The sequence below is a fragment of the Microcaecilia unicolor genome, chromosome 4, assembly GCF_901765095.1.
Source record: "Microcaecilia unicolor chromosome 4, aMicUni1.1, whole genome shotgun sequence".
Classification (NCBI taxonomy): domain Eukaryota; kingdom Metazoa; phylum Chordata; class Amphibia; order Gymnophiona; family Siphonopidae; genus Microcaecilia; species Microcaecilia unicolor.
Window position 1 is genome coordinate 342,661,286 of NC_044034.1, and position 25,985 is coordinate 342,687,270.

Here is a 25,985-nt window from a genome sequence, read left to right on the forward strand (position 1 = left end):
AAGAAAAACTACCTCAAAGCAGAAAGTTTTTTACAAGTCCTCAGTTAAGTTATTTGGAGCACACTGTATCAATATATGCATATTTGTTGTAGTAGAAAAACTACACCTGGGCCTTGAAGGGAACTCCCTCCTCCCACGTCAGAGAATGTGCTTCTTTGGAGAAGAGTGAAGGAAGGGAGATAACGAGAAGAAGATAAATATTCTGAGGGCCCTTGAGGGGAGAGCCGCATGATAGACTGCCCTGAGACAAGATACCCCTTAGAAATGTCTAAATGTCTTAGTCCACTTTAAAGTTGTAAAAAAAGTTGTAAAAGCTTGAAGTATAAATCAACATACGCGTCACGTTTCTCTTACATATGCACAGAGCTCTGGAATTCTCTACCAAAACGCCTGAAATCTACGAATCATCATCTAGAATTCCGAAAAAAAAAACCTAAAAACCCACCTGTTCAAGAAGGCATACCCCACAGTATGTGACATAAATACCGAATGATGAAATATGGCATTTTAATCAGGAAACGGACAGTTTTCAACCCTGACATATGATCTCAAAGCCACACAACAATCCATCCCACTTTGCCAGCACAGCACATCCCCCAACCCCCCACCCAAAAAACAAAACAAAAAAAAGACACACATCAACAACCTGCACACACACCCCACACTCACACTCACACTCACACACACACACACACACACAAAATAACTCTGTGACACATACACACACACACACACACACACACACACACACACACAAAAACACATGCTAGTGCCCGTTTCATTGGATTCGGAAACGGGCCTTTTTTACTAGTAACAAATAAATAAAAAATAAATAAAGTAATAAAGTAATAAATACAAATAGAAATGTGTTCCCAGGAAGTTCTTGAGCTCTGTGTGGAGTGATGTTTGTTGATGGGCTTTCTTCTCTCTGCCCAGGTGTGCTCTATGCTGGATTAATGCTCACCAAAGATGGACCCAAAGTATTGAAGTTTAAATGCTGTTTTGGAGAGCCAGCGTGTCAGGTGACTATTGACTATTTTTTTCTTCCATTTGCATCTTTGCTTTCCTGACCACTCTACCAGCTTCTCTTAGCTTTTCCAGATATTGTCACCTGTCTTCCTCTATCTGCGAATTCTCTTGTAGTTTATAAATACTAATTGTAGTTTTTCTGCCTGTCTCAAGTGTGTATGTTGTGCACCTGGATACCCTGTAATAGTAAGTCGATTGCTTTTCATTAATTATTCCTAGCCCACACACTAAATCTTGCTTATTTCATGAACTGCGTGATGATGAAATGGTAATACCTGTAGTAATAAACAGCACCACGGGCCTTTAAAAATGGAACACAGTTCTTTAATGAATGAGCCTTGACAGAAAGACCCGACACAGGCCGTGTTTCGGTGACTAGCACCTGCGTTAGGGGTCACAGTGATGACGTGGAAAACTTGGGGAATAACTCGAATATATTCCTCTACAATATATTATTCCTTACCCCACGTCTCATCCATTTGGATACAGAAAGTGAAAGTGCCTTGGTGCTTTGTAGCTTTTACTATATGAGACGTGGGGTAAGGAATAATATATTGTAGAGGAATATATTCGAGTTATTCCCCAAGTTTTCCACGTCATCACTGTGACCCCTAACGCAGGTGCTAGTCACCGAAACATGGCCCGTGTCGGGTCTTTTTGTCAAGGCTCATTCATTAAAGAACTGTGTTCCATTTTTAAAGGCCCGTGGTGCTGTTTTTTTTGTTTGGACTTTAGTTTGTACTTCGTTCCCTCTCTTTTGTTATAATACCTGTAGTAATGCCATGCATCTGAAAAAAAATACAGTAGGTCGATATTCATATGCTAAATTGTTTTATTCCTGTTATCCCTGTAGACCACTGAACACCTGTTCTGCTTTCTTCCTATAATGCTTGTTGGCAGGTCATTCTTCCGCTCCTGAAAAGCGATCTTTATGAGGTGATTTGGGCCACACTAGAGAGCAGGCTTTGTAGTTCTATGCCAGTGTGGTTGGAGAACAGAGCTGCTGTCACCTTGGTAATGATGAATGACAAGCATCCAGATGACCTTGTCAAAGGACAGGAAATAACTGGTAAACTTTGCACTTTTTATTTATTTATTTTTTTGGCCCGGCAGATTATTCTTGTTCATTTTGGAACTGGTGTCTACTAGGCGACAAAACTGAGCCTATATTCAAAGCCACCATAGGGGGGTTTTGGTCTCATGTTGTAGCTCTTGGAGTAACAGTCCTTATCTGGGGACCAGAAATCACTGCTTTCGCTGCGACCCAGTCTGCCCCCCCCAAGCCTTGCCACTATGAGGGAGATTCTATATATGGCACCTAAAATAATTGGCTCTGAAATCAGTGCTGACAAAGCATATTCTACAACCGGGCACCCCGAAATAATAGATCATACCAAAAAAAAACCGACAAAAAACCCCCAACAAAACAGATTAAAACCAAAACAGACCTTGACAAAAAAAAACCCCACAACAAAACAGATTTATGATTCTCACTAGATACCAAGTGTGGATAGTGAAGTCAAGCCGTAGGCAGGTGCCAGGACTTTCAAGTGACAAGCTGTGGACTTTCTCAGTAATTTATGACTCCTCCGCTTCTTTGTACCCTTCAAATTCGTACCATTCAAAAATAAATCTATTTCATCAGGCCCTTTTGTCAGGGGTCTATTTTGTCAGGGACTTTTATGTCGGGAACTTTTTTTGTTTGGAACTTTTTTGTCTGGTTTCTTTTGACCGGGTGCCCTACAACCATTGCCTAGATTTAGGCGCGGTATATAGAATACACTTAGTTGATATATCAGACCCTAAAACTAAGCGCATCCATTTACACCAACGAAAACCTGGCATAAATCCGTGCACGTAGATTTAGGCGCACTGGGCCATATTCTAGAACTATGCGCGTAAATTTTGGAACACTCATGAAAAACCCATTTCCCCGCCCATAACTCTTTTTACGTGTACATGTTAGAAATTAGGCTTACTGCATTACAGAATACGCTTAGCGAGTTGTGCGCATAAATTCTAATCTGTGCGAATCGGTGCTCATTATTGCTTGTTAAGTGCTGATATCAGTGCTGATTAGATTGTTAAGCCAATTAAGTTATGTGCGGTATTATAGAATCTGCTTGGATTTTAGCGCAGATCTCTAGGCACGCTATATAGAATCCGGGGTATATGTTACTGCTATGCCATGGGACTCCACCCTCCCCCTGTCAGCTGGTGCCGGGAACGATTAAAACCTGGTCTTCGGCACGGCAGTGCACAACATTACTTAATTTTTAAAAATGTAAATGTCTTTGATGTTCTGGTAATGAAAAGACAGTGTAGCAAATAACATAACTTGTATTTTGAGCTAACAGCTGGCCCAACTTTGTTCTTCCAAGCTATGGTACATAGAGACCTCATCAGTTTCTAATTATTCAGAGATCTTTAGTGCAGCCTGTGTACATATGTATATAATGTGGGTTTCTATAGGTGCTAAGCACAAAAACAGATGCATTTGTATCTCACATTTTCCCACCTATTTGCAGGCTCAATGTGGCTTACATTATGCCATAATGGCGATCACCATTTCTGGAATGAGAAATGCAAAGTGGTATTGCATTAAAGTTCATAAGTGACATAGTAGATTAAACAGTCAGGTATGGAGAGTTCATTGCCGTAATGAGAAATAAAGTGGTATTGCGTTAAAGTTCATTACATACTACTTATCATTTCTATAGCGCTACAAGGCATACGCAGCGCTGTACACCATACACAAAGACAGTCCCTGCTTAAAGAGCTTACAATCTAGATAAGACAGTACACAGACAGAACAATTAAGGGTAAGGGAATAGAGAGGTGAGGATAAGGGACAGGGCAAGTAAGTTAGGAGTCAAAAGCAGTGGGTTTTGAGTTTTGATTTGAAAGCGGCCAAAGACGGGGCTAGACGTACAGGCTCGGGAAGTCTATTCCAGGCGTGAGGTGCAGCGAGATAAAAGGAACGGAGTCTGGAATTAGCAGTAGAGGAGAAAGGGACAGATAAGAGAGATTTATCTACAGAACAGAGTACTCGAGAGGGGACGTAGGGGGAGACAAGAGTGGAGAGGTACTGGGGAGCGGCAGAGTGAATGCACTTATAGGTCAATAGGAGAAGTTTGAATTGAATACGGAAACAGATAGGGAGCCAGTGAAGTGACTTAAGGAGAGGGCTAATGTGGGCATAGCGACTTTGGCAGAAAATGAGTCGCGCAGCAGAGATTTGGATTGGTTGAAGAGGAGAGAGGTGGCTAAGAGGGGGCCCGGTGAGAAGTAGGTTACAATAATCAAGACGAGAGGTGATAAGAGTGTGGATAAGGGTTCTGGTAGAGTGCTCAGAGATGAAGGGACGGATTTTACTGATGTTATAGAGAAAGAAACGACAGGTTTTGTCATTGGTGACAAAGAGGCATATTTTCAAAGCACTTAGCCTTCCAAAGTTCCATAGAAACCTATGGAACTTTGGAAGGCTAAGTGCTTTGAAAATATGCTTCAAAGTATATAAGCAATCAAGTATAGAGCGTTCGGTTTTGTTCAGTTCTGGTGTAAATTTTGTTGTCTGGTAGTTAGGATGGATCGCTGTGGTAAGCTTTTTTGAACAAGTTGGGTTTTAGTGATTTTCGGAAGTTTGTTAGGTTGTGCATTGTTTTTATGACATTTGGTAGTACATTCCATAGTTGCATGCTTATGTAGGAGAAGCTGGATGCATATGTCGATTTATATTTTAGTCCCTTGCAGCTGGGGTGGCGGAGATTCAGGAACGTGCGTGCTGACCTTTTTGTGTTCCTGGTTGGTAGATCTATAAGGTCTGACATGTAGGACAGGGCCTCACCGTGGATGATTTTATGAAACAGGGTGCAAATTTTGAACACAATACGTTCTTTAAGTGGGAGCCAGTGTAGTTTTTCTCTTAGGGGTTTGGCGCTTTCATATTTCGTTTTTCCAAATATGAGTCTGGCTGCTGTATTTTGGGCAGTTTGGAGTTGCTTTATGATTTGTTCTTTGCATCCGGCATAGATGGAATTGCAGTAATCTAGGTGGCTTATCACCATTGATTGTACCAGGCTGCGGAATATTTCCCTTGGGAAGAATGGTTTTACTGTTTTGAGTTTCCACATTGAATGGAACATTTTCTTTGCTGTATTTTTCGCATGGCTTTCTAGTGTGAGATTTCGGTCAATTGTAACTCCGAGAATTTTCAGGCTATTTGAAACAGGGAGGGTGTAGTCTGGGGTGTTTATAGCTGTGGGTTTGTTCGTGTTATATTGTGATGATAAGATGAGACAATGTGTTTTTTCTGCGTTGAGTTTTAGTTGAAATGCATCCGCCCATGAGTTCATGATTTGTAGGCTTTGTTTGATTTCATTTGTGATTTCTGTTAGATCATGTTTGAACGGGATGTAGATCGTGACATTGTCTGCGTAGATGTAAGGATTCAGGCCTTGGTTGGACAGCGATTTGGCAAGGGGTGTCATCATTAGGTTGAAAAGAGTTGGTGAAAGCGGTGATCCTTGGGGTACTCCACAGTCTGGTTTCCATGGTGATGATGTATTCGAATTTGATATCACTTGGTTTGTTCTTGCGGTAAAGAAGCCTTTGATCCAATTCCAAAGTATTCTAGGGTGTTTAATAGTATTTTGTGGTCAACCATGTCGAACGCGCTGGACATGTCGAATTGTAGGAGGAGTACACTATCGCCAGCTGCAATTGCTTGTTTGAATTTGGTTAGGAGAGTGATTAGTACTGTTTCGGTGCTGTGGTTGGATCGAAATCCTGATTGTGATTTATGTAGTATTGAGAATTTCTCTTTTTCCATGTATATATGTGGATGTGAGATTATATACATACACTAACACGAGAAGGAATGATTTAATATAATTTAGTGATCTCTATTACTTTTTCCACAAGCCGGAAACTTTTGCATGAAGTATTTTCTGTGAATAGTAGTCAGGGCTGGAGTGGGGGCAGAGGGGGTAAAACAGTGTTGTGGCACATTGTGCATTATTATTATTATTTATAAAAGGTATACCCTGCTTAAACCCAAGCGGTTCACAGCATAACATACATAATCATAAAATCAAAACAAAAACATACAATATAACCAACATCATTTTTTTTGTTACATTTGTACCCTGTGCTTTCCCACTCATAGCAGGCTCAATGCGGCTTACATATTATATACAGGTACTTATTTGTACCTGGGGCAATGGAGGGTTAAGTGACTTGCCCAGAGTCACAAGGAGCTGCCTGTGCCTGAAGTGGAAATCAAACTCAGTTCCTCAGGACCAAAGTCCACCACCCTAACCACTAGGCCACTCCTCCACTGTTGCTACTATTTGAGATTCTACATGAATGTTGCTATTCCACCAATGTGGCCGCGCAGGCTTCTGCTTCTGTGAGTCTGACGTCCTGCAACCCAGTGCAACTTTAAGACTGTACTGATATATGGTGCCAGAGCTTTAAATGCTACCTACTTGGTAAAAGGGGAGAAGAGAAGTAGGAGACTATTGCTGCTATTTAAACAAAGGGCTTTATATTCCCTAGCCATGGTACTGTAGAGCAAATCAACAAGCACCCTGCCAGTTCTCCTTTGCCGCCTTACTCTGGTAGTGCATGAATCATAAAAAGAGAGCCTCAAATCTAATACTATCCCTTGCTGTCAGTGCTCAGGCTGTTTAAAGAGAGCTGCACAAATTGAGAATATTATCGTGCCTTTGTACCGCTCCATGCTACGACTGTACCTTGAGTATTGTGTGCTTTCCTGTTCATAAAGTTTTTATCTCAGGATACTAATTAATTTCAGCATTGCCATTGACAATCACAATACTGCACTAGCTGTAAAACTGTTTTCTTGCTTTGTAATCTTCAAATCTCACTCATTGTCTTTCAACTTTTGTAATGTATATAAGCCACATTGAACTGAAATTGTTTTTTGGATAATGTGGGATACAAGAACCACATTTTTTTATTACTACTTTTATATTAATATGTAAACCGTTTTTGCTTTGTAACCACAATTTGAGACAGTATAGTAAAATGAATAAACGATAAACCAATAAATAAATAAATAAATAAGATACTAAGTAGCAAATTTAAAACAAATCGGAGAAAATACATTCAACATATAATTAAACTCTGGAATTTGTTGCCAGAGAATGTGGTAAAAGCAATTAGCTTAGCAGGGTTTAAAAAGGTTTAAACAAAGTTCCTAAAAGTCCTTAAACCATTATTGAAATGAACTTGGGAAAATTCACTTCTTATTCCTGGGATAAGCAGCATAAAATCTATTTTACTCTTTTGGGATCTTGCCACGTACTTGTGACCTGGATTGGCCACTCTTGGAAACAAGATATTGAACATGATGGACCTGTGGTCTATCCCGTGTACGTGTTGGAAATGCAACTGTGAATCATTTAGGATTGCCCACATGGAATGAGTTCCTCACAGCACATGAGTGCATAGAATCTGATATTCAAAAATGTTATAACAGCCTCACTGCGTATAATGATGTATTTTTTTCATTTTGACTTTGTCAAGGATATCAATGTGAGCACTGAGCAGTCACAATATAAGGCAGCTGAAAATTTATCTTTTAGTTAAGAACATATGGAGGCCCATTTTCAAAGCACATAGACTTCAAAGTTTACATAGGTTACTATCCCCCTGATATTCAGCCAGTGGCAGGCAGCGCAGTTAGCTGCCGCTGCTAACGCTGACCCGGATATTCAGTACCAGGCCATTTCCGGTGATTTTTTTGGCCAACTTTAACTTAACCGGCTATCAGGCTCATTTTCAAAAGAGATGGACGTCCAAAAAGTGACATAAATCGGCACTTGGACGTCCATCTTACAGAGACGTCCAAATCGGTATAATCGAAACCCGATTTTGGACGTCTTTCTCAGAAGTCCGTCGCAAGGACGTCCAAATCTCAAGGAGGCGTGGTCGAGGCAGGACTCAGGCGTCTTTCAGCTATAATGGAAAAAAGCAAAGACGTTCAGGACTAAAACTTGGACGTTTTCACCCAGACCTGTTTTTATTACGAATAAGGCACAAAAAGGTGGCCAAAATGACCAGATGACCACTAGAGGGAATTGGGGATGACCTACCATTACTCTTCCAATGGTCACTAGCCCCCTCCCACCCTCAAAAAACATGATTAAAACTATTACTTGCCAGCCTCAGATCCATGACAGCGCTTGCAGGTCCCTGGACTAGTTTAGTAGTAGGTACAGTGCACTTCAGACAAGTGGACCCAGGTAACACCCCTCCCCCAGCTGTTACATTTGTGGAGGAAACAGTGGGCCCTCCAAAACCCACCAGAAACCCTCTGTACCCACATATAGGTGCCTCCCTTCAGCCGTAAGGGCTGTGGTAGTGGTGTACAGTTGGGGGTGTTGGGTTTTGGGGGGCTCAACATGCAAGGTAAGGGAGCTGTGTACCTGGGAGCAGTTTATGAAGTCCACTGCAGTGTCTCCTAGGGTGCCCGATTGCTTTCCCGGCATGTCAGGGGGTTCAATGTACTAAAAATGCTGGCTCCTCCCACGTCCAAATGGCTTGAATTTGGACGTTTTAGACTTGGATGTCTTTGGTTTTGAAAATGGCTGAAAATCAAAGACGTCCAAATCCATGGACATCCAAGGTATTTTCAAGCACAAAGATGGACGTCCATCTTTTTTCAAAAGTGACCTTTTCCCTGCCTCCGAATTTGGACGTTCTACAAAGTCGTCCAAATTCCAACAGACGTTTCTTTCAAAAATGCCCCTCTATGTGAACATTCAGCCCTGGCCAGCTAAGTTAATAGCAAGCAAAGGGGATGTTTAGCACATCGCGGTAGTATTTTAAGCTTGCGGTAGAAATCAGCTGGCTGTAAATGCCAAGATGCCCATTTATATTCGAGTTTACCACCAGCTGATTTCTACTGCGAGCTAAAAATGCTACCGCAGCTTAGTAAAAGGACCCAAAAGATAGAACTTCTATTTAGACGGTCCGATTGCCTTCAAAACTTAGCCAGCCAGCACTTGAATATTCGCAGACAGCTGGCTATATTATGCAATATAGCCGATTAGCTGCTAAACGCTAATATTCAGCGGACATAACAGGCTATCGCATGCTGAATATTAGCTGTCTTAGCACTATTTAACTGGCCAGGAGCTGTTCCTGGCCTGTTAAATAGTGCTGAATATCAGGCCTGTGTAACTTTGTAAGTCTAAGTGCTTTGAATATGAGCACCACAAGGTACAGATTAAGAAAAAGGTGCATCACCTTTACTCTGTAATCATAGAGTTATCTAATCTATTTTCTGAATGTTGTAGGAATTTTTCAGGCTGACGAATTAGGTGTTTTGGTTTTTCATGGAAAGACGGCAATGAAGGATGGTAAATTGGTGACGAATGGAAGAAAGGTTCTTGCAGTAACAGCTGTTAAGAGCGATCTATCATCTGCTCTGGAGGAAGCCAACAAAGGAGCAGCAGCTATCCGGTACCCTGGGGTGACTTATAGAAAGGACATTGGTTATCGGGCTGTAGCCTGCCTGAAGCAGCCCAGGTGGGTATAACTAAAAAATCATTCAGAAGCTCAGCAGAGCAGTACATGAGGGTACTGAAGTATTAATGAGCATGAAACGAGACAGGGATCTGGAATTGATCATATCTGATTATCTTTTGGTGAGTAAATTTATATAAGAAGGCAATGGGAAGAATTAGAAGCATTTAGGAGGAACTGAGTTTGATTCCCACTTCAGGCACAGGCAGCTCCTTGTGCAGGACGTCAGACTCACAGAAGCAGAAGCCTGCGCGGCCACATTGGTGATCTGCAAAGGCCGACTTCTACATGGAATGTTGCTAGTGGAATAGCAACATTCCATGTAGAATCTCAAATAGTAGCAACAGTGGAGGAGTGGCCTAGTGGTTAGGATGGTGGACTTTGGTCCTGCGGAACTGAGTTCAATTCCCACTTCAGGCACAGGCAGCTCCTTGTGACTCTGGCCAAGTCACTTAACCCTCCATTGCCCCAGGTAAGCTGCATTGAGCCTGCCATGAGTGGGAAAGCGCGGGGTACAAATGTAACAAAAAAAAATGCAAAGAATGTATAAGAAAAGGAATTAAGTGATATGTCTGTACCCCTCATTGGTAAGAGCTTTTCTAGACTGATATGCCCATTTCTCGAAGTTATAGTTCTAGAGAAGCTTAGAACAGAGCCAATCAAGATGGTTACCAGAATGGACAAGAATCTGTCCCTGATGCCTTTATGAGATGAGACTGAAGAACTTCTCTATATCCTGAAATGAGAAGGCAAAGGGCCACATTTCAAAATAACAGAATCCCTTTTTTCTTGTTCTTTTTTAACTTTAATCTTTCTTAAACTCATTTTTTTTAAAGAAGGAATAATATCATAGAGAATACAAGCATAGAGCCACATCAATATAACAAAGAAGTGGATGGGTTCACAAGTAGAGTATAATACAGCTATAAAATGATCATGCAGTAAACTTCACTAATCAAATGAAAATGGTAAATGTAAATGTTAAGAACCTTGGGCTAGATTCTATATATGACGCCTGAAAAATCCACAGGGAAAAATAATACGCCTAGGCATATTCTGGAAAGTATGCCTAGATTGTATAGACTAGGCTTAAATTTCTGCACAGTATATAAAATGTGCTGAGCAGCTCTCCAGTCGCGTTCATTTAGGCCACGTTTTACTTAGTGTAAACCCACTGCCTAAATTAGATGCACATCAGGTGTATTCTGTAATTAATGTGCATAGATTTTAGAAATGCCTATGCCCCACCCCCCTTTTCAACTATGCAACTTAGAATTTAGGCGCATCACTTTATAGGATACACTTAGGGGTTCTGTATACTAAGCCGCGCTAGTGCCGACTCAGCCCATTCATTTTCAATGGGCTATGTTGGCACCAGTGCAGGGATTGCCTCTAGTGTGGCTTAGTTAACCGGAGCAGTGGCGTAGCTACTTGGGGCCATGGGGGGCCTGGGCCCCTGTAGATTTGGCCCTGGATCCCCAGCCGACGACCCTCTCGACCCCCCCTCCCGCCGCCAACCCTCCGTCACCTACCTTTGCTGGCAGGTGACCCCAACCCCTCCAGCCGAGGTCCTCTTCTTCCGGCACAAGCCTTCGTTCTGTTTCTGAGTCTGGGACGTCAGACCCAGAAACAGAACGAAGCCTTGCGCCGGAAGAAGAGGACCTCGGCTGGCAGGGGTTGGGATCCCCCGCCAGCAAAGGTAGGCAACGGTGGCGATGGGGGAGGGTTAGCAGTGGGAGGGGGATCGAGAGGGTCGTCGGCGGGGGGGGGGGTCAAAGTTGTTGGTGGTGGTGGCGGCGGCGGTCGGCAATGGCAGGGGGGTCGGTGGCCCTGGGGGGGGGGCTAAAATGTGCCCCCTCACCTCGGGCTCTGGACCCCCCTCCTGCCGAAGTCTGGCTACGCCCCTGAATCAGAGCGCTAGTGAGTTGTGCATATAAATCTCAAATTAATGCCAATTGGTGCTGATCATTGTTAACATCCAATTAACAGCGCTGATTAGCTAGTTAACCAATTAAGGGGATCTTTTACTAAAGATTAGCTTATCTGCAGCAGCTCCCATAGGAATAAAATTGGCCCTGCTGCTGATAACTCAAGCTAATCTTTAGTAAAAGACCACCTATGTTGTATGCATTGTTATAGAATACGTTTCGATTTTCACGTGGAAATTGAGGCGCCATATATAGAATCCCAGAGGCTATGCTCAAAATCAATTTACCTACAAAAATATGCCGAATTTTAAGTTATTTGCACTGACAGTTTTAAAGTGTATGTTTGAAATGCTTTTGCATGGAGTGGGTCTGCAAAGTGTCCTCCTAACTTAATACCAGATATACAACATCATTGTAGCAAGAGGGAAAATGTCTAAGTCCACATGAATGGAGAGAAAAAGGAAAACAAGCGATAATAGAAATTATTTTCTTTGATATCTCATAATATAGGTACTTATATTGCCTTAAACTCTTTATAAATTTATATTGTAACAATCCTCCCAGCTTACCAACAAACAGAGAAAAATTATCTAGCATCTCTGTCAATCAATAACCTTTCCAACTGGGATGGATCAAAGAAAACATAGCTAATATCAGGAAATTTAATTAAACATGCACAAGGGAACTTCAAAAAAAAGCTCGCACCCACTGCAAGAACCTGTGGTTTCAGCTGCAAAAAAAAAGCTTTTCTGCGTTTCTACATGGCACAAGCCACATCAGAAAAATTTACAGCTTAGCACCACAAAAGAGGAAATCTTTTTTTCTTAAAATCTCTGAAGACATACTTCTTTAACAAAGCCTACAATGAGATCTGATAACCGGCAGCCTCACTAATATACCTCACCAACCCAATCAGTTACGGAAGCCCACCCTCTATAACTACCCTAATCACTCCCTTCCTTCTTCTACCCTCCCTTACTTAAACTATGCACAATTTTACTGTATCTGATATCCTGATGTTAACATAATCATGTAAGCCACATTGAGCCCGCAAATAGGTGGGAAAACGTGGGATACAAATGCAATAAATAAATAAAAAATTATTTTTATCTTTTTCAGAAATAAAGGAAACCAATAGAGTGGTGCACTCTGATATCTTGTCTTGAGATGTTTCTAAAAATGTCACATTAAAGGACTTAATTGAGCCCAAAACATCAGGTTCACGTTCACCCTCCTCTTGATTTACCTTAACCACATTTTTAGGCAAATAATAACAACAAGAAAAAAATCGGATTGTTGTCAGATTCTGGAATCACTGACTGCCTTGAGATATTGTCTAAATGATATCTCAGGTGACAACAAAGAACAAACTGGCAAATTTAAGATATGAAGATTTTTACTTCTATCCTCATTTTCTATAACTGTCTATGTACAGACAAACTGTCTTTAATTGCAGAAGTCTTTATAGCATGAAAAGTCTCACACTGAGCTTCTAGAATTGTCGAACAGCTGGAGGAGTAGCCTAGTGGTTAGTGCAGCAGACTTTGATCCTGGGAAACTGGGTTCACTTCTCACTGCAACTCCTTGTGGCTCTGGGCACTTTAATCAAATTTTTTTTTTTTTTTTGTTACATTTGTACCCCACACTTTCCCACTCATGGCAGGCTCAATGCAGCTTACATGGGGCAATGGAGGGTTAAGTGACTTGCCCAGAGTCACAAGGAGCTGCATGTGCCTGAAGTGGGAATCAAACTCAGTTCCTCAGAACCAAAGTCCACCACCCTAACCACTAGGCCACTCCAATCATAGATATTTTTTTTTTTTTAAGCCATTTAATATGTCATTAAGGGGGTAATTCCATAAGGAGCTATGTAGATTTAAACAGCAAATATGCATGTAAATGCAAAAATTGTGTTCATTTATACACATATGTGTATATGTGTGTCAATGGTAATAATCTGGCTATCTGCTATTCTGTAAGTATGCACATATTTGTGGTAGCCTGTACTTAAGAACATAAGAATAGCCATACTGGGTTAGACCAATGGTCCATCTAGGCCAATATCCTGTTTCCAACAGTGGCCAATCCAGGTCACAAGTACCTGGCAGAAACTCAAACAGTAGCAGCATTCCATGCTACCAAATCCCACGGCAAGCAGTGGCTTCCCCATGTCTATCTCAATAGTAGACTAAGGACTTTTCCTCCAGGAACTTGTCCAAACCTTTTTTAAACGCAGATACGCTAACTTCTGTTACCACATCCTACGACAACAATGTCCAAAACTTAAAAGCTTAACATTAACTGTATGCCTCACCCATTGCTCCACACAAACCACACCTTATAAATGCCCACCTTGAGGTGGGCATTTACAGGGTGGAGTCCATGTGGAGCAATGGGCGAGCCATATACTTATGCACATAACTTATAGAATAGTATGTTACATATGTATGTCCTGTTTGGGCCTGTTGGTGTTGGGTCTCAGAACCAGCAACCTGATACCCTTCCCATACAAATTCCCCAACTGATTTCTTAGACCCTCCGGCTTGATAAGTACCAAAAACAACTATACAAGAGAAGCTTCTCACATTACCAAAGTTTTATTCTTACCCAAGAACATGAAAAATAAGAAATAATAGAACGTTAGGAGTAGCACATAAGAAGCAGGGCAGTGGAGGAACATAAAAAAGGGAGGAGCCGTGGAGATAGTCGCATATTCCTTAAACTATTGAGATAGACTGAGGAAGATTTTCATGGACTCCCTTTGTCTTCCAGACCAGGCAGGTATATAGGCTGTAGTACAAAGAACTGGTTCTCAGGTACACATCATACTATGGACAATCTTCCAGACATCTACCAAAGTTACTTCCCCAGAAGGAACAACTTCCTCAGATGTAATTTTCTCAGTTTATTGAACTGGCTTAAGAGAGTTAGGCAACTCAAGTGTATATAGACCAGTGGCATACCTAGCACAGTTGCCACCCAAGGCAGAGCACTCCTCCTCCAGGCGTGACATCCCCCCTCTCTCCTTCAAGCAAGGGGGTGTACTTAGTAGTCACATGGCCCAGCTCTGGATATGCAGGATATGCCATTTGTTTCTTACAATTGCCCACATAAAAATATATATTGCATTTCCTTAAAAGTTACATCGTCAGCACATCCTCAAATAAAAGCAATCTGTATCTCACTTCAAAGGAGTCAGGATTCCTTTCCCATAGACCCTACTGCAATTATGCCATTCTCCTATCCTGTCCTGAATTGCAGGATTTTCTGTCTCTCTCCTCTGTCAGCCCCGCCCCCTTGTCACCTGGAACTTGGCTTTGATCTGCATCCTAAAAGTCTCTCAAAGGCTAATTGAACAGCTCATCTTAAACAGTGAATGGCAATGACTCATTGTATTTCACTTGCCTGTCAGAGGAAGGTAGGGAGGAGGGTGGGGTACTTGCTCCACCTGGCCTGCTCAATATCATTGTAATTTACAGAAAAAAAAGAAATCTCCACTTCTCATAGTCTGTATATTAATTCTTAGATATTAGATATTTAGCAGTACTAAAACTGCTTGGTCTAGACCTTCATAAGTACAAAGTACACCTCCACCAACAGTCCCCAATCTAGGCCTGAGCATTTATACCTGCTCTGTGCCTGACCGTTTATAGTTTTTGGGGGTTTATTATACTGCCATTAGTTACCTTGCAGATCACAACAGTGTACAATTCTAAAAACAAAGGAAAAAAAAACAGAAAAGAACTACAAACATGGATAGGACAGTGATCGAAGATCCCAATCATTTAGCCTTGCAAACATTAATGGAGGGAAGGGAAGAGTGAGGGGGGAGGGAAGGGAAGAGTGAGGGGGGAATATTACAGGAACTGGGTGGGAAAACAATAGCACTTTATGCGGGATTAAATGCTTGCTGAAAGAGCCGTGTTTTCAGTAATGTTCTGAATCTTTTAAACGATAATTCTGCATGAATTGAAAGGGACTTAGAATTCCAAAGGAAAGGTGTAGTAAAGAAGGCCCAATGTCGGGCGGATTCCAGGTGAGCAGAGTGGGGGTTAGGAAGGTATAGTCGATGGTCATTTATTGAGCGAAGGAGATGTGCAAGGGAATAGGGAATAGTGAGGTTAGAGAGATATGGGGGGGGGGGGGGGGGTAACCTGAACTATAAGCTTTGAAAGCGAGTGTAAGAGTTTTTAAAACACCTACATATATATTTGGGTATCCTAGTATTCTTATGCGAGAAAGTAGACGCTTACTTTCTTTTATGGACTAGGCGTCCAATAGGCACCCGTTTATAGAATTACCCTCTAAGGGCCTGTTCTTCCGTTTTGTGTCTATGGGCCTAAATCTACATTATTTCAAGAATGTGAAATATAAATGTTGATTTTTGTAATTACCTGCAAGAGAGTATGATTTCTTGGCTGCATTGTATGCCTGGTACAGTTTTTGCTAATTGTACTTCATCGACTGTTTGCTGAATTTTTTCAGATGTCTGGAGTACCAAACCAGCAGTGAGGACCCAGCTGTCACAGATATTACCACAGATACTCTTAAACTATTGTTGCCAGCCGGTAAGGTTTAAGACCTGCTGTGTTTAGTATGTTAAAAAGCCATGCCAAGTCTCTCTCTTCGCTGGGAAGGTCATGGGATGTACCGTATTTTTCAGACTATAAGACGCACCGGACCATAAGACGCACCTAGGTTTTAGAGGAGGGAAATAGGAAAAAAAAATTTTCCTTTTTCCCTCCTCTAAAACCTAGGTGCTCCGGTGCGTCTTGTCCGAGTTCGGGATCGCCCTCCCCCCGGCCCTGTCACCACTTCTCCCTACTCACGTCACGTGATCTTCCCTGGTGGTCTAGTGACGTCGGGGCAGGAAAGAGCCCCCTCTTTCCTGCCCAGCGCGCTGCTCTCCATCCTCCTGTATGCTGCCTGACGGTCTCGGTGAGATTCAAAATGGCCGCCGAGAATTGAAGTCTCGGTGGCCATTTTGAATCTCGCCGAGACCGTCAGGCAGCATACAGGAGGACGGAGAGCAGCGCGCTGGGCAGGAAAGAGGGGGCTCTTTCCTGCCCCGACGTCACTAGACCACCAGGGAAGATCGCGTGACGTGAGTAGGGAGAAGAGGTGACAGGGCCGGGGGGAGGGCGATCCCGAACTCGGGGGGAGGGCGGGAGGGAGGGAAATCTCTACCTTCGGACTATAAGACGCACCCCACATTTTCCTCCCAAATTTTGGGGGAAAAAAGTGCGTCTTATAGTCCGAAAAATACGGTATGTACATCTTTCACACTGGCTCTTGGACTGATGATCCACCAGAGCAGAGAGCTGGAGCAGTATTAGGGCAGATTCAGAGTAAGCAAAACCATGCTTCACTCGCCATGGTCACCCCTTCTCTTTTCCTTCCATGGGCACTTCTTTCATATCATTAGGTGTGAAAGGCACTTTCATTGTCCCCCACCCTGCTGCTGTTTCAACCTAATTGCCTGCCCTTCGGATGGAGGGAGAGATGAAGGGTTGGAAGACAGAGGCAGGTTTGGGGGGGGGGGGACTGCAAGGAACAAATATAGTGGGAACAAAAAATGCACTACAGAGGAGATCATAGTGCAGTGGGGCTGGATATGTATTTTGCATGTTTAGGTTACAGTGAAGTGAGATTGTTCGAGCAGCGCATTCACACTGCAGTGAAAGTGTAGTGCACTGACAATACTGCCATTTTTCTCAATGTCTTGTCAGTATTTTACATAACTTAAGTACATAAGTATTGCCATACTAGGACAGACCGAAAGTCCATCAAGCCCAGCATCCTGTTCCCAACAGTGGCAAATCCAGGTCACACAAGTACCTGGCAAGATCCCAAAACAGTGCAATACATGCTGCTTATTCTAGAAATAAGCAGTGGATTTTCCCTAAGTCCATTTTAGCAGTGATCTATGGATTTTTCCTTTAGGAAGCAATCCAAATCTTTTTAAAACTACTTTTACTACATTCTCTGGCAATGAATTCCAGAGTTTAATTATATGTTGAGTGAAGAAATATTTTCTCCGACTCGTTTTAAATTTACTACTTTGTAGCTTCATTGCATGCCCCCTAGTCCTATATTTAGAGTAAACAAGCGATTCACATCTGCCCATTCCACTGACCCTCTATCTGCCGCATTTTCTTTATGTTTCAACGGGTTTTTTTTCTTTATAACATTTTAATATACATAATAATATTCAATCAAGAATAATAAAACACAATACTGAAAAAGCATAAGGAAAAAGGTAATACGAAATTAACGAAGTGTTATCGCCCACAAATAAGGTAAATGATCCAAGAATTAAGAAATATTAAACAAGCTATTTAGTACCCAGCTTATAATCAATTCTGTTAAACCAAGACTGCGCCATGTTCTGCCGACTTACTCGAAGCTGCTTTACAGTGTTACATTCGGGTCTAAATTTTCACAATAATACTCTCTTTACCTTTCAAAAAATCATCCAACTGTTTGGGTTTTGTGTGAAGGAGAATCCTCCACACACAAGGAAATTTCAAAAGAAAATTTGCTCCATGTTTCAACGGTTTTTATTGATGATTCAACAGAGTAACATATCCATAAGATTCAACCTATGACTGTTTAAATAACATAACGTCCTTCTGTACATTAGTCATAAACTGCGATCATCAAAGTTTTGTTACCGTTTTCGCCCCATGCCCTTACAAAGCCCTTTATATTCCCATAATTTTATTGATGGTTTCACATATAAACACATGTATTTGCTTAAGTACCTGACAGGTCTGAACTTTGTCAAACGTATATACAGTAATCCTATGCTGCTATCATCAAATTTTATTTTATTACATTCCACCCCCCCATCCCCCCTTAATCTTTATTTCCTTTAACATTTCCTTGTGCGAATAAAGAAACAGTCTACAACACTGAACATTAAACTCGACCATGAATTCCAATAGTTATTGCTCATATGTTATTCTTGTTTGATCACCTTGTTAAATATTATACCCCCCCCCTCCCACTCATCTCCGTCCCCCCTTTCCCTTCCTTTAAAAGTACCTCACCGCGCTTCATGGTCTCTCACGCTCATCCTCTTCACCTTCCTACTCTTCTGCTATGTGTGGTATGGTACATTACCCCCCCCCCCCTTTTTTTGTGCTACTGACAACTTTATCTGCCATTATCCTCACTGTCTTGTGTTCCCTTTTCAACCCCCCCCCCCCCCCACCTTTACTCTGTCTTCTATTGTGTTGAAAGTTTATTTAACCTGCCGCATTTTCTTTAAAATGGCTGCCGAGACTTCCAGTGGCGGCCTCGCAAGACTTCAGTGGAAGTCTCGGCAGCCGTTTTTAAAGAGCGATGTGGCAACAGGGAGGGTCAGCGCCGGCAGCGGGCAGGAAAGACTGGGGATCTTTCCCGCCCCAAAGACTCCACTAGATCACAAGGGTGGCCTTGAGAATGTGCTGGGAGTGCACTCTGCAGCTCAGGGGAGGGGAGGTAAGGAGTCAGATCGTGGCAATGGTGGGGAGCAGGAGAGAGTGCCACGGGTCCCCTGGCGGTGCGGGGCCCTGTGCAACCGCTCCTGTCGCCCCTGCCTAAGACCAGCCTTGCTTAAAATCATCTCCCTTCAGTCTTTGCCTGGACAACAGCACTCATAGACTGCCTGAGATCTGCACCGGTACTTTCTCTGTGAACCGTCCCACCCTTTCTAACGCAACTTCCTGTTCTGTGAACGGAGGGATGGTTCACAGAGAAAGCGCCAGTGCAAGCTACAAGCAGCCTAGGAGTGCCACTGCCTGGGTGAAGACTGGAGCGGAGCAGGAGATCTTAAGGTACCGGGGGGGGGGGGGCGCAGGGCAGCATGCATCTGTTAAAAATTTTTGCCTACACCACTGGTTAGGGTGGAGCAGGAATTTACCTGGTTAGTGGCAATATTCAATTTACTAACCAGAATAAGTCAAGGGATAAAGCTAGGACAGCAAAATGTCCTAATTGTATCTGCCAAGCTACCTGAGCACTGAGTTGAATATTGGCCAGTGCCTGGGTAACTTCTGGGTAGCCCAAACCTGGCCTGGGCTTAATTCAGTGGCTTAAAAACTGCTGATTGTCACAGGCTGAATATTGGACCCTCAGTTTATTTTAGCCTTTTTCGTTTGCTTGTGCATGTGGAAACTGGGTATCCATGTTTCTACCAATGGGCATTATTCAAAAATTCTATTCCCTATTTGTTTGGGGCCTATGAGGAAATTCTTGTTGAAGTTCCTCATAGGCCCCTTATACATATTGCCAGTTTCTAAATAACAAGAGATAACAGATCCCACCTTGTCTGCACTGTCAGAAAGCTGTGTAACCACTATTTGTCCTTGACAGGTTGTCACAGAGAGCTTGGACGGTCAACTGCTATCTTTGACTTGAAAGCAGCAGGTTACAGGGATCCCATACTGGTGTCCACAATGAATAGTGTTAGAGACCAGCTGAAGGTAATCCAGTGCTTTATCATTTTGTAATCATTGTGGTCCAAGCCAGTCCTGCAGGCACACCTAACCGATCTGGTTTCCAGAACTGCAACCATAAATGTGCATGACATAGGCTTGTATACATGTCTTTCTCTCTCCTCTCTACATACTTTGCCCAATGTCTCTCTCCGTCATAAGTACATAAGTAATGCCACACTGGGAAAAGACCAAGGATCCATCGAGCCCAGCATCCTGTCCACGACAGCGACCAATCCAGGCCAAGGGCACCTGGCAAGCTTCCCAAACGTACAAACATTCTATACATGTTATTCCCAGAATTTCCCTCATACTCTGCCCATCATCTGTCTGTCTGCTGCCTGTCCCCTGTTCCAGTGGCATACTGAGGGAACGGCAGGAGGAGGCCATGGCTCCTGTGTGCCAACCTAAGGGGGGAAGGGGAGCCACGACACAGGAACTAAGGGGAGAAACAGAGTTGTTGCCTGGACGGGACAGAGAAGATTGGTCAAGCTGCTGACAGAGATAGCAGCAAGAGGCTCTGGGGTGATTTTTCTTCCCCTTCCTTCTTTCATTAGCCCTGACTCAGCTTTATATTTAAGCCTGGCTGGGGGAGGGAAGAAGGAATAAACAGGAGCTAAGGAGGCTAGAGACTGGAAAGGAGAATGAAGGAAGAGGCAGGAAGCAGGAGGTGAGGTTGAGGAAAGAAAGGTGGTAGAGAGGAAAGAAGGGAGCAGCAGGAGATGGGGAGAAAAATGTTTCTTTTCAACATTTTTGTAAGCAATATTGCAGAAGGGCTATTTGGGAAAATGTTTTTGTGGGCACTACCAGAATCTGCAACAGGGTAGATACCATGGAAGGTGTGGGAAACATGATGAGGGATCTAGTGAAGCTTGAGGAAAGGGTTAAGTATCAAGTTATCTAGTTTATTTGATATACCAGTCATCAAGCAGATCATCTGAGCAGTTTATATGCCAGAATTTAAAAAAAATAATACAAATTAAAACATAAAATACACAATTGCATATTAACAATTTATCACAATAAAATCAACAATATACATGTGAAGTATAATATGTATGAACAATTAACATAAAATAATGTAATGCAGGTCCTTATTTAGGGAATTAACAGATGCACTCTTTCATGTATATTCATTGTGGATATGCTAGAAACTGGACTAGAGGGCGTCACATGATGGATAGCCATTATTTCAAAAACTGCCCTCCCTCCCTCCAGTTCCAACCTAGCCAAACTCTTTCCCTTCCCTTAACTCTGACCTAGCCCCACTTTTCTCCTTGCCCCAACCCAATCTGGCTTAACCCCACTTCTGTTCCATCCCCTTCTCCTGTCTTTCAGCTTGTTTCATTCTGTCTCTAAACATCTCTAAAGTGCTATCACAGTTTCTCCATCTCTAGAGTACAGTCACAGCATTTCCTCTTTTCTGTCTCCGGTTGTGTCTCTGTTTCTGATCACTTTGCTACTGTCTCTTCTTTTTCTGTCCCGCCTTGTTTCTTTCCACCCCTAGAGCACTGCCACTCTTTCTTCACATGTCTCTATGCCATCTTACGTTCTTTTCACATTTTGACCACCTTTCTCCTCCCGAAAATGTCCCAGTTTGTGTCTCCATCTTGAGCATCATCACAGCTTCTCCTCCCCTCTCTCTACAGATTGCACAGGTGTGTGGTAAGCATGACACCGTGGGCCAGGATCTGGTTGCGATGTGTGTTAATGACATCTTGGCTCAGGGAGCAGAACTTCTCTTTTTCTTCGATTACTTCGCCTACGGGAGACTGGATGACGATGTGGCTGGAGCTGTTGTAGCTGGAATAGCAGAAGCCTGTAAAATCGCAGGATGTGCTGTCCTGGGTATGATTATTTATTTATTTATTTATTTATTTATTTCTGCATTTGTACCCCACATTTTCCAATCTAGATGTCGGTTCAATGTGGCTTACAGTTTACTTCGGATAGACAACTTACAATGTTGTTTGGAGTAGTTGAGAGCTTAGTTCATGATCTGTTGGTGACCAAGCAGCAAGGTGTGTTGGTTGTTGTTCAGGCCGACTGTGTGGGTTCATCAAAGAAAAACTTTCTGAAGAAGTGGGCCTTCAGGTGTTTGCGGAAGGTTGTGTAGGAATTCGTTTAGTTTGGTGTATTTGGTATTGTGTTCCAAATCTTGGGGCAAATGTAAGTGAAGCTGGTTGAGTATGAGGATTTGTATTTTAGTCCTTGGCACTTAGGGAAGTGTAGTGCTCCCTTGACACAATTTTGTCCCTCCTGCCGCCCCCTCTCGGCAGGGCCGCCGAGAGGGGGGGGGCAGAAGGGACAAAATTCCTCGGGCACTGGCCTCCAAGGGGGGCCCGGCACCGCCCCCCCCCTCCGTCCACCACCAGGCCAGGCCCCCCTGAATTCAAATCCTAGCGCCTCACCTCGACCTCGCTCCGTGTGAAAGAAGCGCAACAGCGGCAGTCTGCAGATCGCCTCCCATCGGGCCTTCCCTCCCTGTGTCCCGCCCTCATGGAAGTTATGTCAGACGAGGGTGGAACGAAGTCAAGGTGAGGAGCTATGATTTGAATTCAGGGGGCCCGGCCCGGTGGTGGACGGAGGGGGGGCAGCAAGGATGACCTCGGGGGGGGGGGGCGGCAGCGGTGGTGACAGCGGGGCCCCAGGGGCGACCTTGCCCCGGGTCCGGCCCAGTGTCTCGGCAGCCCTGGATATAGGTAATTCAATTAGGTTTGACATGTATTTTGGTGCTTGATTGAAGATTATTCTGTAGGCCAGTGAGCATAACTTGAATGATATACGTGATTTGATGGGTAGCCAGTGTAGATTTTAGAGCTCTCCCTTTTCTCAGTTCCTGGACCAGTTGCTCCAAAAAGCAGTCATTTATTATGTCTAGGAGCTTTACCTCTCTAGCGCTCCCTAAAGTAACATTTATCCAGTCAATATTGGGGTAATTGAAATCATGCAACGTGTTTGAGGGACACCTTTAATAAAACAAAAAAGTGGAGAAAAAAAGAGACCTCAGGTCACTCGGCTAATCCTCGTTCTTAAAGGACAAGCCTTTTGTATAATGAGGAGGCCTTATCAGTCATGGGTCTCAAAAAAAACTCCACTGAATTACTTATAAATTTCTAGTCCCAACAAACAGATGCATAAGAGACACTGTTTTCAAATACATTCAAGCTTGGCAAGAATGTCCATGTGGACATTGTTCTGTGTGCAATATTATGATACAGTCTCGCACTTTTACGGATCCCCATTCAAAGAAAACGTATATGCTACATGCCAATACAAACTGTGCTTCATCGCATGTAATATACGTTATTACATGCCCGTGTGGTTTATGCTATGTGGGACAAACTTCACGGAATTTAAGAACACGGTTAATAGAACACCGACATTGCATACATACGGGTAAGATTTATGAGCCCATGGTTACACATTGTCTGAAATATCAACATCAATTTTCGGCTTTAAAATGCATTGTATTAGAACAAATAAAAATAACGGAAAGGAAGGGAGACATTAGACGAATTTTAAGACAAAGAGAACAACGTTGGATATTTAATTTACAGACTGTCATTCCCAAAGGTTTAAATGTGGCGATTGAGTGGAAAGCGTTTCTTTGAATAGTGCACGTCTGATTGGATGAAAATGAGATGACGTCAGACGCTGAGTATTTAAACTTTCCACGGGTTTAGAGAAGCTGTCCGCCATTTTCTGTTCCAGTGAGATTGGAGACGGAGATATTTTACAGGCTTGGGATTGTGTACATTGTGAAAGATTCCCCTGAAGCAGCTACTATATCTAGCGAAACAGGGCTTCCCTGTCGGGACCTTTCGAATGTCAAAAGAACACATTGAACACGGCTGGACTTTCTAAATATTCATATATTGAGATAAGTACTCTTGCCAAGCTTGAATGTATTTGAAAACAGTGTCTCTTATGCATCTGTTTGTTGGGACTAGAAATTTATAAGTAATTCAGTGGAGTTTTTTTTGAGACCCATGACTGATAAGGCCTCCTCATTATACAAAAGGCTTGTCCTTTAAGAACGAGGATTAGCCGAGTGACCTGAGGTCTCTTTTTTTCTCCACTTTTTTGTTTTATTAAAGGTGTCCCTCAAACACGTTGCATAATTGGTAGGAGAGTGACAAGATTATTGAAAATAGATCCTACTTATTCCGGATTATTATAGTGGTAATTGAAATCACCCATTATTATGCTGTTGCCCAATTCACCAGCTTTCCTAATGTCTGTAAACACTTCTTCACCTGTCTGTTCGGAGTGGAGGAGTAGTCTAATGGATAATGTAGCGGGCTTTGATCCTGGTGACCTGGATTCAATTCCCAATGTAGCTCCGTGTGATCTTGGGCAAGTCATTTAACCCTCCATTGCCCCATGTACAAAACAGTGGCGTAGCTATGTGGGGCCACGGTGGCCTGCAGTGGTGTGCTGGAGCAGGCTCTCACAGGCTCTCGAGAGCCGTTTGTTAAGTTATTAAGAATTTTGGGAGCCGGTTCTCCATGGCTACTTTAACAAATGGATCCCAAAATGTGGGCTTGGGCCCCTCCTGAATTCTCTTTTACTTTGCTGGCGAGAGAGAGCCCCCTGTTAGCAATTTACCAGCACACCCCTGCCTGGGCCCCCGTAGATTTGGCCCTGGACCCCTCTGCTGATGACCCTCTCAACCTCCCCTCCCGCCGCCAAGCCTCCCCCGCTGTCGCCTACCTTTGCTTGCAGGGACCCCATCCCCCACCAGCCTTGGTCCTCTTCTTCCGGCGCAAGGCTTCGTTCTGGTTCTGTGAGTCTGACGTCCTGAGTTTTTAAAAAAAATCTTATCCTCACAGGTGGAGAGACTGCAGAAATGCCGAGCATGTACTCCCCTGGAGAATACGACCTTGCTGGGTTTGCGGTTGGCGCAGTGGAGCGTGGGCACATGCTCCCACAGCTGGAGAGGATACGCGATGGGGATGTTATCATTGGAGTAGCTTCTTCTGGGCTGCACAGCAATGGCTTTAGTCTCGTGAGAAAGATTCTTGAAAAGTCTTCCTTGACGTACTCCTCCCCTGCTCCTGAGCGTGGAGAGCACCATACTTGGGGTATGCTGAGTGATCATCTCTACTTAGCTTTATAGAGTATGGGACTTAAAATAGAGTGCCACTTTGTGGTACTGGGCAGAAGAGGCTACGCTACAGGACTGGATGAGACCTGTTCTGACACAAACAGTTTGACATTCACTCACCATTATGAACTGTACTAGGATAACAAAACTCACAAAGAAAAAAAAATGTTCATTAGCCTGGCTGCTTTCTCTTGCTCCTTGTATGGTTTATGGTAGAGCTTCTCAACCTGTAGGTCAGGACCTCAAATGGGGTCACAAAACCCACATTTAGATTTCAGTCAATACTGGGGTAATTGGAAATCACCCATTATTATATACTACCCTGTTTCCCCGAAAGTAAGACATCCCCCGAAAATAAGACCTAGTAGAGGTTTTCCTGACTTGGTAGATATAAGGCCTCCCCCAAAAGTAAGACCTAGCAAATTTTTGTTTGAAAGCAGGGCCGCCGAGAGCCAGACAAGGCCGCCCCCAGGCTGCCCCCCCCACCCGAGGTCGCCGGGCCTCCCTCCACCCAACCCTCCGTTGCTCCCAGAACTAACCTTAAATGCCTCCTTTCACCTTCGCAGCAAGCAGCAGCAGGGCAGACCTCTCCTTCCTTCCATGCCCCGCCCTCGCGGACGTTACGTCAGGCGAGGGCGGGACACGGAAGGAAGGAGTGGCCTGCCCTGCTGCTGCTTGCTGTGAAGGTGAAAGGAGTCATTTAAGGTTAGTTCCGGGAGGGCAGGCGGGCCAACCCCGATCCAACCCCGATGTTTGCCCGAAAAATAAGACAGCCCCTGAAAATAAGACCTAGCACATTTTGGGGGGCAAAAATTAATATAAGACAGTGTCTTATTTTCGGGGAAACACGGTATTGCCCAATTTACCAGCTTTCCTAATGTC

General features: G+C 43.4%; 1 protein-coding gene across 1 annotated transcript in view; it reads left to right on the forward strand.

Moving 5' to 3' along the window:
- The window catches only part of LOC115469740 (trifunctional purine biosynthetic protein adenosine-3-like), a 76,380-nt gene that overhangs the window by 27,110 nt on the left and 23,285 nt on the right, over positions 1-25,985 (forward strand). The window contains exons 8-14 of the mRNA XM_030202526.1: positions 937-1,022; positions 1,930-2,098; positions 9,357-9,588; positions 15,999-16,081; positions 19,872-19,981; positions 21,643-21,841; positions 24,829-25,080. Of these exons, the coding sequence (XP_030058386.1) occupies positions 937-1,022; positions 1,930-2,098; positions 9,357-9,588; positions 15,999-16,081; positions 19,872-19,981; positions 21,643-21,841; positions 24,829-25,080 (1,131 nt within the window). The remainder of the gene's footprint in view (positions 1-936; positions 1,023-1,929; positions 2,099-9,356; positions 9,589-15,998; positions 16,082-19,871; positions 19,982-21,642; positions 21,842-24,828; positions 25,081-25,985) is intronic.